The 15,688-nt window shown below is 31.3% G+C and overlaps 1 protein-coding gene across 1 annotated transcript; it reads left to right on the top strand.

Moving 5' to 3' along the window:
- Positions 1-7,707: 7,707 nt before the first annotated feature.
- LOC100166125 (flap endonuclease GEN) lies at positions 7,708-14,427 on the top strand. The gene is made up of 7 exons (XM_001947814.4): positions 7,708-8,136; positions 8,719-8,893; positions 9,128-9,217; positions 11,094-11,362; positions 11,428-11,641; positions 11,729-12,020; positions 14,055-14,427. Exons 1-7 carry the CDS (start codon positions 7,979-7,981, stop codon positions 14,288-14,290), a joined length of 1,434 nt encoding a protein of 477 aa, XP_001947849.1. The 5' UTR covers positions 7,708-7,978; the 3' UTR covers positions 14,291-14,427.
- Positions 14,428-15,688: the final 1,261 nt, after the last annotated feature.

The raw sequence follows: 15,688 nt of genomic DNA, 5'->3' as shown, positions 1-15,688 counted from the left end.
ACCCCCCTATCGCCGGCCCTGATAGGCTGACAAACCGTCTCCACTCAGAATCGATTTGTGTGCACAATGATACGATATCATTTAATTCAAATTTAACACCATCCATTACAGAAGGCGTGCCCAACCTTTTTCAACTTGCGGGTCACATTCGAAATTTATATTTATACTGCGGGGCACGGGCCATATATACTACTTTATAATACTTCGTGGTATTAACTCCCTTATAATTTTTCGGACATTTTTCTTCAAATTAAAGCAGGTGTTAGGAATCCCATTAGGACTGAGTTGTGTACACTATTTATATTGGAAAGTAGTGTTCTTTTAGTATTGTGGAAAAGCCTTGACAAATCTTTAACAATTAATTGAAACAGTCATGACTTGGTAGCCAAGTGAGACCTAGTATGCTAACAGCGTGTGCCTTCTTCATTGCTAGACAACAGATAAGGAAAACCTCTTTCAGGAATTGATATTTTTGACATAATTCACGCCGATTTTTAAATCTGGTAGTCCGGATGATGTCACTAACTATCAGCTCATTTAATGTCTAACAATTCTAGAAATTATATTCGAGTCGATTGGTCTAAAGCGCATCCTGAGAACTCTGCTATCGACTATTTCATTCGACCAGCATGGGTTGTTTTTCAAATGAGCCTGACTGGTATGAATATTTTGATTCAAAGCAAAAGGTTGTTGTGGTTTTTACTGACTTCTCCTAAGACTTCGATTCCATTGATTTCATTTAAGATCACTATTCACTATTCACTCGATTGGAGAAATAGGCAGAGAAAGTGAGATTACAAGTAAATGAGGAAAAAACACGGTTCTAGGTAGAAAAGATAGTGCGGTCGTTTTTCCACATTTGAAAGTTGAAAGATATGAGTTCAGTAGAGCCAAACAAGTTAAATACCTGGGTTCAATATTATCAGAAAAAATGAGACTGACAAAGAAATATCATCAAGAATTCTATCAGGAAACGAATGCCTCAATGACTCACCAAAATACTAGAATCACGATCTCTGTCTGTTCGAACACGGACGCGTCTTAGTATTACCGCAATTTTTCGTCATATTTCCTCCCAGTTGCACATCGGACGCAGCACGCTCGTGAGGTGGTGTACCCCCTCTGGTGTCGTCCAGCGTCGGGTTGTTCACCGTTGCTTACCTGCTGCAGGCAGTGTCACCGGCGTCCGTATGTTGTCTTTTTCCAGCAGTCGAGCTTGACGCAACGTGTGCTTTTGGTCCACATGACGTCGGGTAACGTGCCGCTTGTTTAGCCGCCGTTAATAACCTCGTGGAGTGTCGGTCGCTTTGCCGTGCCACCACCCATAGCCTTTTGGCCGTAGCTGTTCACAATTACATAACTGTGTTGCCGAAGCATTCACCGTCGCCCAACTCGAAGGTGGATTGGTGGACCGACGAATACTTCAACCAGGTCACAAATATTTGATTTTTCTGTAATTGTATTATTTTTTATAGTGTTTAAATTATTGTTCTTGTGGCGCCCTTTAGGTCTTATTACCTTTGTTTCTTTATACTATAATATATTATTTTTCTTTTGGTGTACCGTACACCGTATATTGTATATCTGTGTTATTGTTATATTTATATATATATATATATACATATATACAACACCTTTACAATACCTTATATATAGATAACCTTTCCTTCGGCCCAACACTTGATTCACCCAACTACTAATTTGTAGGAACTGATACGGTGACTGTCAATACAAATTAAGGTACAACTTTATATATCCTTAATACGCCCAGTTATCAATTATGGAGCTGAGGCATGGCCATTAAGAAAGACTGAGGAAAGAAAATTGTTGGTTTTTGAAAGGAAAGTTTGATAGGAAGATTTTTGGACCCGTGAAGGACAGAGAAACGGGGGAGTGGAGAAAAAATGAGGAACTGGAAAGATTGTTCTGGAAAGAAAACATATTAGGCATAATCAGAAAATGAAGACTTCAATGGGCTGGAAATGCTGTGCGAAGCCAGAACAATCCCATAAGGATGATAAGTTTGTAAGAGACCACTGGGAAGACCTCAATGGAGGTGGGAAGATGTGATAAGTAAAGACGTGGAAACACTAAATGGAGGACGGGACTGGAAAACAAGAGCGATGGATAGGGAAGGCTGGAGGATTGGATGTGTGATGGTCTTGATGGCTGGAAAACCCAGGAGAAAAAATTTAAACGATTGGAGCTAGTTTGTAAATCTCTTTGGGGTAAAATCTACTCAGACTAGGGTGTTATCTGGTGTTCCGTGGGGTAGTCATGGAAGTCCTCTTTTATTGTATATCCATATAAAACTATAAACATGGTGTGCACTATAATTAATCCATGTTGAGTATTACTATTTGCTGATGATGATAAGATTTTCCATGTGAAATCGTCACAAAAGGATTGTTCAACACTTCATATCGTTTTAAATAATTTCACCAGTTGGTGTTGGTGTGATACAGTTGAATTATTACTTAATACTATCAAATGAAAGGTCATATCCTTTTATCGTACCCTTGAAGTACTAAGACTGTATTATCGCCTAAATGGATATCCTTTTGTACCTACGTATTGATAAAGTAAAAGCTTTATGGTTTATCTATTTTTCTTCACTTGGCTTTATACCACATATAAATTACTTGGTATGAAAAGAGCTGCGTGTTATTGAATTATAAGGCGATACTCTTGGTACTTCAACTCTCAAAAATATCTTTCTTCGTTATATGTATAACGTCTTGGTTAGGTCATTATCGGATAATAATTCTGTGGTGTAAACCCTTTATATGAATAACAACGTGCCGCGACTACATAAAGTCTTAGTTTTGATGGTTACTGCCTAAATATTACACATCAGCCACATGATTATAGTCTGTCCAGCGAGAGAAAGCGCCGTGTTTCACTGACCACACCATTGCCATACGCTTTTTTTACTAGAGTGATATTGCTTCTCTGTTTCGATTAATATTTTAATGAAACAATGCACCAAAAGCAACTTATCTGATGTCAAGCGTTTATTCATATACATAAATACTTATATATATACTGTGATAATATTATTTTGTAAACATTGCCTGCTTTGTAAATGGCGGCCGACTTCGATGATAAGAAAGAGACGGCTATCTAGTTGTTGTATATATCAATGGTATAAACATAAAAATACGAAACCACACGACACGCTGTCATAGATATTATGAAGCCGGGTTCACACTAGAACGTGTAGTGTGATTTCGTATTTTAGTGGTATTCAGTGGCGGTGAGCAGTTGCAAGTACGACACTTCCCTACTACACTCGTTCGATTCAACTCGATGACTATAATTTATTACTAATCGAATTGTTCCGTATTCTTATCTATAATATTTGCTACTATCGACACAATGGTGCGACGTTTGACGACTGACGACACGCACACACAAAAAGCAATTACATTAGCAAATAGAGTTCCACTGTCGGACTATCCCGGGGTTGACGAGGGCCCGCCTTGTCGTGGTGACCCCGCCCGACCGAGTTCACTCGGCGCTAAGAGGCCTTCGAGGGAGAAAACCCTTCAAACACAATATGGAAGTGAACAACCACAGATATTGTTACCACCCCAGTGGCTTCGGATACCACAGGGTACGTTGATGTCGGTTCTAGTAGCCTGGCTGACATTATCGTTACCAGCCAAAGGTGATGTGAAGTGGTAGCTCCACAAATTGACAGCAGCTTAACGCCTATAAAGCACTTTGACAGTAAATTTGAAAACAAAAATGGGCTCACACATCTAATGACAACCTGCCACTAAGACTACGTGGCGGCGCTGGTGACGTGAATAACGATAGCAATTTATCAATTGAGATAGTGGATGAACAAACCACCCTGTGACAGACAGAGAAGCTCAAAGAGGCGGGAGGTCGGTGAATCTCCCTCGAACGAAATTGATGACATTCCGATGAACTGAGAAACATATCCAATTTGATAGCGAACATGAGAACCTTCATGTCTGATATGAAAGAAAATACAAAGGTTGGGAAAAAATGGATTGCTGGCTTGGAAAAATTCCTCAATAAAATTACAACAAGTAGCAAGAACTTGGCTATGGAGGCGTCCTACCTGCCGGGACAATACAAGGAAGCAAGGGACAAGCTTACCAGGGCCAAACACATAGACCAGGAAAGGGAAGTAACGGAAAATCTTACCTACACGTCAGTAACCGGTCAGAGCGAAGTACTGACAGTCGTTAAAACTACCTCCCGGGCAGACATTAAATAATGACTAGGGAAGTTCCCAGCCTAAGGAGTCAAACGGCAAAATGTCAAAAACAAAACCAGGAAAACGAAGAGTACTAAGATAAAAAGTAAGATCGAAAAGGCCAAGAACGTGCCAAAAAAGTCAGCACTCGTTTTTAAGGGTGTCAAAGATATGAACAGCATATGGAAGGCTATAAAAGCGATCCAATCCAGACCTAAAATTGAAAGCTTAAAGAAGTTGTTTAACGGAGAACTTCTGGTCAGGTCAAGTGACGAAGAGACGGTCACGGGTATCAAAGCCTTGGAAGGCAAAGGCAGAATCAATATAGTTGAGTTAGGACCTAAAAGACCTTGGGTAAAAATGAGGGGTATTCCAATTGACTACAACCCTGACTTTATAGCAGATAGTATTATTGTACAGAATTCCATGATTAACTCTTTGAGTACTACCGAAGTCAAGCCTTTGTTCAAATGCAGAAGGCGAGAACGAAAAACCGCCGACTGGGTAGTCAGAGTGTCTCCTTTAGTTTACAATAACATTGTAAACAAACTGACCTATGTTGAGATGATGTCTACTTTCCCCAGGCCTTACGCTGTAGCCCCGTACTGCAGAAGATGTTTGGGCTTGGACCATAAAACTCCAGATTGTTAAAAGGAAATAATATGCCACCACTGCTCCACGGCCGGACATGATATAGGAGAGCATGCCCTAACATTAAAGGATCGCCAGTCTGATCCCACTGCGGTGGATCACATAGAACATTATCTAACGAGTGCAAAAAAGGACATCAAAGATCACTTCACAGAAATACTAATTGCGGCAGTCCTGCAAACGAAAATGAATAAAAATGTCAAAGTGCTGCAAATAAACCTAAACGGTCAGATAATAGCATCTGAACAGACTAGAGACCGATGCATAAACGAAAAAATCGACATAGCTCTGGGTCAGGAACCGCCAACCAGTAAAAACGGCCTAGTTGCTAACATTGAGATGTGCCAACAAGTGTCACACTCTAGCGATCCTGGTGCATCAATCATTATCACTAGCAACATTATCAGATGCATAAAATCGAACAGTTCACAACCAAATACGTCGCAACGGCCAAGATCAGCCTATAGATGGTAGAGAGGAGTCTAGTAAAGTTTTGGTGTCTGCATATTTCAAATACAATAAACCTACGACCAACTTCACTAAGATTATACGTTCCATAGCCTCAGAACACAAGCTCTTGGTGGTTTGCGCAGACTGTAATGGACATTCCCCACGTTGGTACAGCTCCATCACGAACCAAAGAGGAAAAATTGTCGAAGATAAGCCAAAAATTGGTATCGGACTTCAAAATATTCTACCACTCTATACACCATCAATATGGAATGTCCATCAAACTACTCTTGATAATGGACATCGAACCAAAAACCCAACAGAAAGGTGGTGTTATCGTTTTTCAAAATTAGTAGGCCACAATCATCCTTATGTTTGGTCATTAACTAAAAAAAGCTGGGCAAGGTTTTTGCCAGGTTTTTACCACACCTGGTCTCAAAATATTTTGAATATTTTATGGGGTATAGCAAATGCTAATATAAATGTTCAGTGAACATTTCAGGTCATTTGTTTTAGATTTACGCCAAAAACCAAAATCAAATTTGTCAAAAACCGATTTTGCGTAAAAATTCTCGTTTTTCCTTAATTTTTATGTTGCAGTTCCCGGCGCTTTTGAACTATTGGGAATTTTTCCTCCCTAATGCACCAACTAGATTCAATTTCCCATCGAATAAGATACCGTTGAAGAAAATCGAAGCAGTTTTACTGCCCCAAACCGTGATTACAGACAAAAAAAAAAATAATAAAAAAAAACACACATCATTGTAAAATCAATACATTCATCGCTCCGCTCAGAATTTAAAATAAACACTATTTTAAAACCACGGGTAAAAACTAAAAGGAGGTAGATAAGATGGTGATGCTTTTTTTTAAAACCTATTACTAGAATATTAATATAAATAATTAATACATATTTTATTTTATTTGTTTATATAAAAAAATATTATAATGTAGTATCTATTATGTAAAAAATCGTGCAGTTAAATAATACAATATATGTGGTAATCAAACTAAAATGACCAATAATTACTAAAATTGCTAAACTAATAGGGGAAAGGTGGGTAAAATGGGGGCCCTAGGGGAAAAAAGCTCCCACCCTTTAAACTATCGAACTTAAAGAACTTTTCTAAACCAAAAAACTTTCTCTTATACGTTCACTAAACATCTATGTTTTTAAATTGTTTAATCTTTTGATAGTTTTTTTATTTTTTAATTGTTTTAAAAATTTTAGTTTTGCCCCATTTTAGCCGTATGGGGTACCCCATTTTAAACAAAACTATAAAGTCACACAAAATAATTTTTTTTTTAAATGTTGATTTAGCTCACATCCGAAAAATGTTGATTTACGAGCACCTACTGGTGCTACTGCTCTTGCCACCTAGGGCCTAGGCTACCACCTAGACATGAATATGTATTGTTTGAATTAATAAATAAAAACATTTATTAAAATAAGAATGCGTCATTAGCAGAGAGAATAGGTACAATTTGAGAGAGGTATTAAACAATAAGTCTTCTCTCAGAAATAAACTCTCCAAAATAATTGCATTCAACAATTTGTAATATAGTTTTTAGATTATTTGTGTCTTGTGTGTGTATAGTATATTATATGTATAATATTAAACCAATAAAATTATTTTCTTCTATTGTATAAATAATAAATGTACAGTTATAAAATAAATGTGTTATTTTTTCTTTTTAAATCGTATAATTTTATCTATAGGTTTTCCTACGTGATTTTAATTTATTGTTAAATTTTATATTGTTTCGTATCTTTGGGAATATGAGTTATAATCATGGTAATAAGATAATGAATAATTATAATTACTACATTTAAATTCAAATTTGTTAAAGAAATAAGAAAATAATTGAAATAAACTAGGAATTTTAAACGAAAATAATCTTAACTACCTATACGCGTCCATCGTTAATATGTAAAAATCACGAATTAAGATATTTAGATATACCTACTATTATTTAATTTGATCTTAATAATATTATTGTATTATATCATATATTATTATATATTAATATATTATTATCAATTATCATATTATACTATTATATCCACGGTCTTAGAAGATCTTCTAAGACCGTGATTATATCTTAATTATTTCTTTGTATTATTATTCGTTATAAAAATGAAATGTTTTGCCCTGAATTCGAATGGCTCATTTTTTTTTATCATTGTGAGAATGGCGAGTCCACAATTCCGTATCTATATTATCTCAGTGATACACAACTGATACGTCACCGTCCGCGGTTAACACAATTACCTATTACAAATCGTTAAATTTGAAATTATTGATAAACCTGTTTTGCGGCTACTGATAGTAGTTAATAATAATTATTATTATTCATTTAATATAAAACACAAAATATAAATTTTATTAATAAGTCTGGTCAGTTTTGGTACCTACTATACTATATTTTGTAGTTTGTACTTAATAATTGTAATTTATAACTTATTTCGAGTTTCGACTATTTCAATACTTGGAGTGGTGACTTTAGTATTGTATTAATAGTTACATTTTATTTAATGCTTTTAAAAATTTATATTTACAGTAGTGGTGTATAAAATGTAATAAGCTTTCATGTGCATTTTTCGATCTGTTCTTTGATAATCGTGTGCTTCTACCTACTTTTAAAATGGGTGTAAAAAATCTTTGGTCACTATTAACACCAGTAGCAGAAAAAATGCCTCTTTGGGAGTTGCATGGCAAGGCAATTGCCATAGATTTAAGTGGATGGGTGTGTGACAGTGAAAATTTAAATCACAACATAAGCCAAAAAAACATGTACTTGAGGTAAACTCTAAATAATATTACCTATATGTATGTACATTTTACAAGTATGTAAAGTTAACTCACCTATATTTTATAACTTTATAAGCATCAAATACCCTTCCTACCTACCTGATTAATCTTTCCTGATTACTTTATTTCTTCCAATGTTGGTTTCGGTTCACTAAATTATTACAATACTCTTGTTTCATTCATAGACCTATTAATCAGTTAAACTAGTTAACTATGTTGGAACTATGGTTCCATTGTAATTTAGTGGTATTGACTTACTATGTACCATATCAAAAAATTCCAAATTCGTGCATTATACAGTTCTCACCCCGAGTCTCACCCAATAATCAAAGACCTAGTTCTCCCCTCAATCATTTAAACTATATATAGTGTTAAATAGGTAGTTAGAAATAATTTATTATCACTACTTACATTGAAAAATGTTTTCAAATCTCTTTAGTTTAGGTTTGGTTCAAACTAATTAAAAGTCTTTAGGGTAAAGAGCTCTTTAGCGCCATTAGCCTATTCTCCCAAGCCACTTTTATTTATATTTTTCTATTTATTTATTATAAACAGTTTTTTATTTTTTTTCAGGAACTTATTTTTTCGCACTTGTAATTTATTGTTAATTGGTGCCATACCAATATTTGTTTTTGATGGAGAACCACCACTTTTAAAATACAGTACTATAGAAAAACGTATTAATGGGAATAAAGCACCAATAAAGACTAATATTATTCGCAAACGACTAAATTCATTACAAAAACAAGTAAATATAGATTTAATGATTGAATAATTCAATAATATACTTAAAGAAAAATATTGTGAACTGATTCAGAGATTATAAGTTCTAGTATTCTAATTTATAATGTTAAATTAATAGAATAATATTTAAATAGACGATTAAATATATTTAGGATTGGTAGAAAACTAGAACCCACACTGGTTTATAGTTAAAGACATTTTTAAGTAATAGAAATTTTAATATATTACATTTTTACAGTGTGAATTGTTGTTGAATATCATGGGGGTGACTTGCGTTTATGGTCATGGAGAAGCAGAACAGCTATGTGCTATACTCAATAAAAACGGGGTTGGTATTCTATAGTTAATAAATTATTAGTTTTTAAATCTTAAACATATAATGTCAATTGTAAATTTGTTTGTATTACTCTGTACTCATTTAATAAATGTAATGATTTATTCTTATTGTTTATCTAGTATATTGCATACAGTTTAATAATATATCCATATCAGTATTATACCAGTTGCGTATACATGGGTGTAGGCCAGTAAAGGGGTTTGGAAGTTCAATCCTTTAATTGATTATTTCACTATTTAAAATATGAAAATCTAGATAGTATTTGTGTTATGTTAAAATGGAATTTAAGAGAAACAAATTTTCTCCTGCGTTACTGTCACAATAGTATGTACTATCATAGTGGCAGTTATGCGTCATGTGGATTAAACGGTGTACTTATATCTGATGGTTTCTATTCTGATCATACTGTTTTGCCGCAATGTGATGTGTCCAATGCAACAAAATGCAAGCTGTTTTGTTTTTTGTCAGACTCGCCAGATTTACATAGACGTTATGCTGGGTATATTAGACCTTAAAATACATATTTTTGTAGATAGTATGAACTATATAGTATGTAATGTATTTATAATATTAACAGTAAAAGCATAAATTGGTCCACCATTGATGTATATATTTTATAGATCTGTATTCTGTATACATAAGTATTACAATTATCTTATTGGATTAAAGGCCCATATTACAATAGTTGAACTCCGGTTAAATCACCAAATTCGGCTGGTAAAATCAGTGGTTCAAGTGTAACCGAGGTTTAAACTATGATTGTATAACGGGCCCTTAGACAGTTATCACTTGATGTTCAGATTGTTCAGAATGATATATTAATATATAATACATTTTACTATTATTTTTTATTTTCAAAAATATTATCAAAATGTAAATGGAAATCACAAGTCTACCACCATAGTCATACTTGATACAGAATCCATAATAATACAGTAATGCATAGTAAAAATAATGTTGTACAAAATAATTTTTATTTTTTAAATTGTTTTAATTCCTTATACCTATAGACATTGTTTTTATAATAATCAAATAAAACTTACTATACTCATTGGCACTACTAGGGGGGTTACCCCCCCCTGACTAAAATTTAGCCCCTCCCCTCCTTATTGATATAGATATGGGTTATTTTAAATAAATGCAGCACTCGGACCAGACGCAGATACCACCATACAAATCCTTAAATTCTTAAGAAAAACAAATCTGTACAGTAAAATTTAAGTTTAAGTATAAAAAAAAAATTGTATTTGTAAACAATTGTAACTAATGGCCTTTGTCATTGATGTTAATTAAGAACAATAAAAAAAAAAAAAAATAGTTTTGTTAGCCCCCCCCCCCCAGTTTAACCCTAGTTGCGCCTATGACTACTCAGAATAAGTTTGCCCATTTTTGCACTTTCAACTGAGCCGCTAGAGAGTCTGACCTCCCAGGAAGTCAGTGACAGGTAACCGCAGCAGTTGACCACTGACGACCAACCATAGTGCATCTGACTTTCGCCAGGAGGTGTTCGCGAATGTAGGCAAGCTTATTCTGAATAGAGTATAGTAGGTAACATCTATGTAGCTATGTTATTAGGTTTTAATTGTTTATTTTATAATAATGAAGAAGTTGAAACTAATTTCATTCTACCCGCCATCTGTAAAATAATAAAATATTAAAAAATTATTTATATATAACATATATTTTTTATCCCCTATCACCCCCACCAAATGTGAAATTGCTGTGTACACAACTGGTTTCCACTACTTACGATTATCTGTATTCTCATTTTTAATTTTTTTTAGGTATTTATTTTTATAAACTATGTTTTTCAGTCAGAAGATAATAAAAAAAAAAAATTAACTTATAAATAATTATTCAATTTTAGATAGTAAATGGCATTGTCACTCAAGATAGTGATTGTTTTTTGTACGGTGCTCGTGTTGTATATAGAAATTTTAATGCATCTGGAAACGGGTCTGTTGATGTTTATTGCATGGGATCAATTGAAAAAAATCTAAAAATTGGACGCAGTAAAATGATAGCTTTATCGTTACTATGTGGTTGTGATTATGATGAAAAAGGTGTTTTGGGTATTGGAAAAGATACTGCAATTAAGTTTCTTCAATCGCTAGATGATGATGCTGTTCTTGATCGGTAATCATAAATTTTATTCCTTATTTTCTCTTAAATATTAATGATTTTTCAAAATTGATTTCAAGCTTGAGACATTGGAGAAATGATCCAGTTTTAAATTCTGCTGCCATGGATATTAAATCACAGACTAATGAAATAAAGCTAGAGTTGAAAATAAGGAATAAAGCTATAGAAAACAAAAGCTTTCCTTCTGAAGCAGTTATTGAAGAATTCTTAAAAGCACCGAATTGTCCAGAAGTGTCTGCAAAATGGATTCTACCAGACATTAATTCTTTTATTGTAGGTATAAATTATGAAAAAATAAATAAGTATAAATTGCATAAGTTCATATTAAATTTAATATGTATATTTAAAATTATGTTATAGAAATTTGCATTGACAAAACTGTGTTGGGAAAGAGAGTATGCAATAGAAAAATTTTTGCCTTTACTTACTAGGTGGCATTTAATGTATGACGATAAGTTTCAAGCGAATATTTTAATGACTAAAATTGTTAAAAAACGTGTCAATAAAGGAATAAAATGTTATGAAATAAAATGGAATAATTATGAAATAACATCTATTGAACCTCAAACAGCTGTTCAAAGAAGATATCCAAATGAAGTTTCAATCTATGAAGATATGCATACTACGTCTTCTAGAAAAATAAAGAAAAAAAGTAATTTATATATTTTATATTTGGTAATTTTTATTGGTTATTGTGTCTTCCGGTAAACTCAATTCTGTTATCAGTTGCAATTACCACAGATTAACACTGCATTATGTTATTTTAAGACAGTTTTTTAACCTGCAAGGCAACATACTATAATAAAATAAAATAGGTCTGACTAACAAAACTTAGCAATTAGTAAAATAAAGCATATTATTATGCCAACACGCATATAAATACCCTATTTACTTTTTTTACCAGATTATACATTACATTTCCTAAAAACTTTTTCTTAAGTATAATTTTGATTTGTGACCCACCTTGGATATTTGTATCCAAAGGTGGGCATTAACTAGTTAAAAAATTAAAGTTAAGTTAAAAAGTTAATTTTTTTTTTAACTTTTCAACTTAACTAGTTAATTTATTTTCTAATCAACTTATGAACTTAACTAGTTTAATTTACAGTTGAAATAACTTAGCTTTTCTCAGTTACTTTTGAAAAAATCCATCAAGTTAAAAACATTTTGAATTTTTCGTTTATACGTAAATATTACTATGTCAGTATAAAATAAAAATAATCCAATACAAAAACACAAACATTTCTGTTATTTTTCTTGATAACATAATTTTGTATATATTCATATATTTTATTAAGTTGTAAATTATATATTATGCAAGTTATAATTATAAATGTTTTTAAAAAATTAATCATTTTAAATTATAAATTGACAGTTGTTATGTTTTAATGTTACCTATATAACTTATATTATTCAATTGCTATATATTATATAATGTAAAAAATATATTTGTTAAATTATTAATTTGAGATAAGTATATAGTTTAAATTAGTAAATAATAGTAAAGTAAAAGTAAAAGGGTATACAGTGTACATTATGATAAAAGTTCAATAAAATTGTTTTTTATAATTTATAAATTAGAAAATAAAAAGACACATTCACTCTTTATGTGATTTACATACTAATAAAAAAAAAAAATTAACTTTTTTTAAACTGAGTTAAGTTAATACTTTTTTCTACATTAACTTTTAACTTATCGAGTTAAATATATAATTTGTTTACTGTTAACTTTTAACTTATCGATCTTGTGTCCTCTTAACTTAACTTAACTTGAGTTAATTATTTTCATTAACTTGTCCACCTTTGCTTGTATCTTCAATAAAGTATTATGGTCAATACTCTATGGAAATCTTAAGTAATTTTTCTTTTCATGGTAAATCCAAAAATTATTATGTGAAAAATTAAAATGTGTGTTAGAGGGAATTTTTGTGTTGGTAGTCTTACATCGCTTTTATATAACTAGTTTCTTTTGGCCGACATACTTATATTATTTTGTCTTAAGGTACAGTTTCCCTGCACCATCAAATAGTAAAACAGCATGGTGTTGTGACACAGCGTGCGTCTACTGACTTATGTCCAGGTCAGTAGTGATGCTAGATATTGTATCCAGACACTGCAGGGAAATGTACCTTAATAGATTACAAAATTGTCCTAAAATAATATAAGTCAATATTAACCTGTGGTAGTAGGAATGATAGAAAAAAGTTAACCGGATAATGAGATAGGTAGTCACAATAACTAATAAGTAGTTACTATTATTTTAAGCTCTTTTTAATAAGAATATAATTGATATAACCTCAAATTTACATGTGTAATTACGGTTTTTTTAACCCTTTCACTGCTCTAGAAGTACTATTTCGTACCTGCATTTTATAATATTGTAATTTTCCATTAACCGTACAAGTTTAGGAAACCATGGCTCACATTATTTTAAAATTAAATAACTAGATTAGATAGATCTCAAAAATTAAAATTAAAAAAAAAAAATAATGAATATTTTATTTTACGTAGTATGCATAGTCTGTGTGGATAAATAGAATAGCAGGGAAAGGGTTAAATTTTATTTTATTAAACAAATAGTTTGATTACCTACCAATTAGTATTGAAATATAAGATGCAATTATATGTTAAAATTATTATATAGGTAAAACAATTTTTTTTTTTGTTTTGTATTTCTTGTTAACAGTTACAAACCATGATAGTAATCTATTTGATATAACAAATACATTTTCTTCAATGAACATTTCAAAAAAACACAAACAGCCTAGAAAATTAAAGGAAGCAAAAGAAAATGTTAATGGTCCCTTGGATCAATTTTTAATGAAGGGAAAAGTTAAAGACGATAGTTTGACATTGTCTGACTTTGAATGTGATACTGTTGACTTGGATATGTCTGACATAATCAACGGAATTATAACTTAAATTTTATATCTATATTATAAGAATTCTCAATGTAAAATAAATGTTTTGTTTTATTATAATTTAAAATATTTTTTTTTTGTATTTTATTGTTTTATTAAAATATGAATTGTGTTATAATAAAAACTAATCATATTATATACTATTTGTTCTAATCAAAAATCTGATAAGAATTATTTACAATTATTATTCATAATATTACAAAAATATCAAAATAATGACACAATACCATTAATACTATAACTGAAAAAATAAACCATGGCTCATATTACTAAATAGAAAATACTAATACTTTAGTATGAAGTGTACATGTTTTTTTTTATAAGTATTATTGCAATGTAGTAGTCACAAAATATATTACCTTAAAATAAAAATGATTATTATTAAGTGGGTGATCATATCTGATCACAAATATATAGTTTTATAACTAATAATATGTTCTAAAATAACCCTGACCTTTAATAGTTTAGTATACTGTATATGTATTGAATATACACAACCACTAGTTGTCTCCATCTTACTTACATATAACATGGCAAATTTACGTTTATCAGAATCCATTTTATGTTGCTAGTTATTATATTCCTTCAAATTGATCTATTACTAAATTTAAAGTATCGTCAGCTTCTTTAAATTTAAATTTTGAAGTAATGGACATTTTTGAATATTAATAACTAATAACTCACTTTAAAATTAAATTACCAAAAAACCAACACTTCAATATTATTTCTTTTACATTTGATAATAGTTAAATATATAGTAACATCAAAACAAACACAAAATGGGTTTTACTGAACGCAAATTTGGTATACTAAATGTTTGTAAGACGAAGCAGCATATACAGGTGTGACATTCACCTATAAACCAAACATAAGAAATTAGGAGACATCAAACTATCCTTTTAAATATTAAAACACAAAAAAAATTTTTCTTCAAATCATAATTAAATGCTAAATCATTGTAGTTGGGACTACTCAAAACGATTTTGTCAAAATCCAATCAAAAAAAAAAATATTTAAGCAGATATCTACAATAACCTAGTGACGTCACAGGGTCGAGCTCGAAATAATCGCCTATCTTACATGTGTTAAAGTTGATTTTTTCACACAATGGTTAACCAACCAAAATTTTTTTTTAATATTTGATTAATGTAGATAGATATATGTGATTTTTTGCAAGACAATATAACTATATAAGTATCAGAATTTCAATATAATACATATAACATTCTTTCAAATCAAATAAACTTAATTTTTGTGTTGGTGCTCCTTTATTGTACAAAATAATTGTCTCACTTGTCAATTTATATACTATAGTCACATTTATATTATATAGTACTTCCTGGATCCCGATAAAAAAATATATTATTATATATTGATATATTCTTATATCTTGTAAATT

Source organism: Acyrthosiphon pisum, chromosome A2 (genome assembly GCF_005508785.2).
Source record: "Acyrthosiphon pisum isolate AL4f chromosome A2, pea_aphid_22Mar2018_4r6ur, whole genome shotgun sequence".
Classification (NCBI taxonomy): Eukaryota; Metazoa; Arthropoda; class Insecta; order Hemiptera; family Aphididae; genus Acyrthosiphon; species Acyrthosiphon pisum.
Note: the sequence above shows the minus strand (reverse complement) of the source record. Positions and strands in the feature narration are given on the sequence as shown.

Bases quoted from the DNA above. Each gene is read 5' to 3' on its own strand.
- LOC100166125 (XM_001947814.4), top strand. From the start codon at position 7,979: ATGGGTGTAAAAAATCTTTGGTCACTATTAACACCAGTAGCAGAAAAA. The intron at 11,642-11,728 runs GTAGGTATAAAT...ATTATGTTATAG, and splicing joins CAGACATTAATTCTTTTATT to AAATTTGCATTGACAAAACT. The intron at 12,021-14,054 runs GTAATTTATATA...TCTTGTTAACAG, and splicing joins TAGAAAAATAAAGAAAAAAA to TTACAAACCATGATAGTAAT.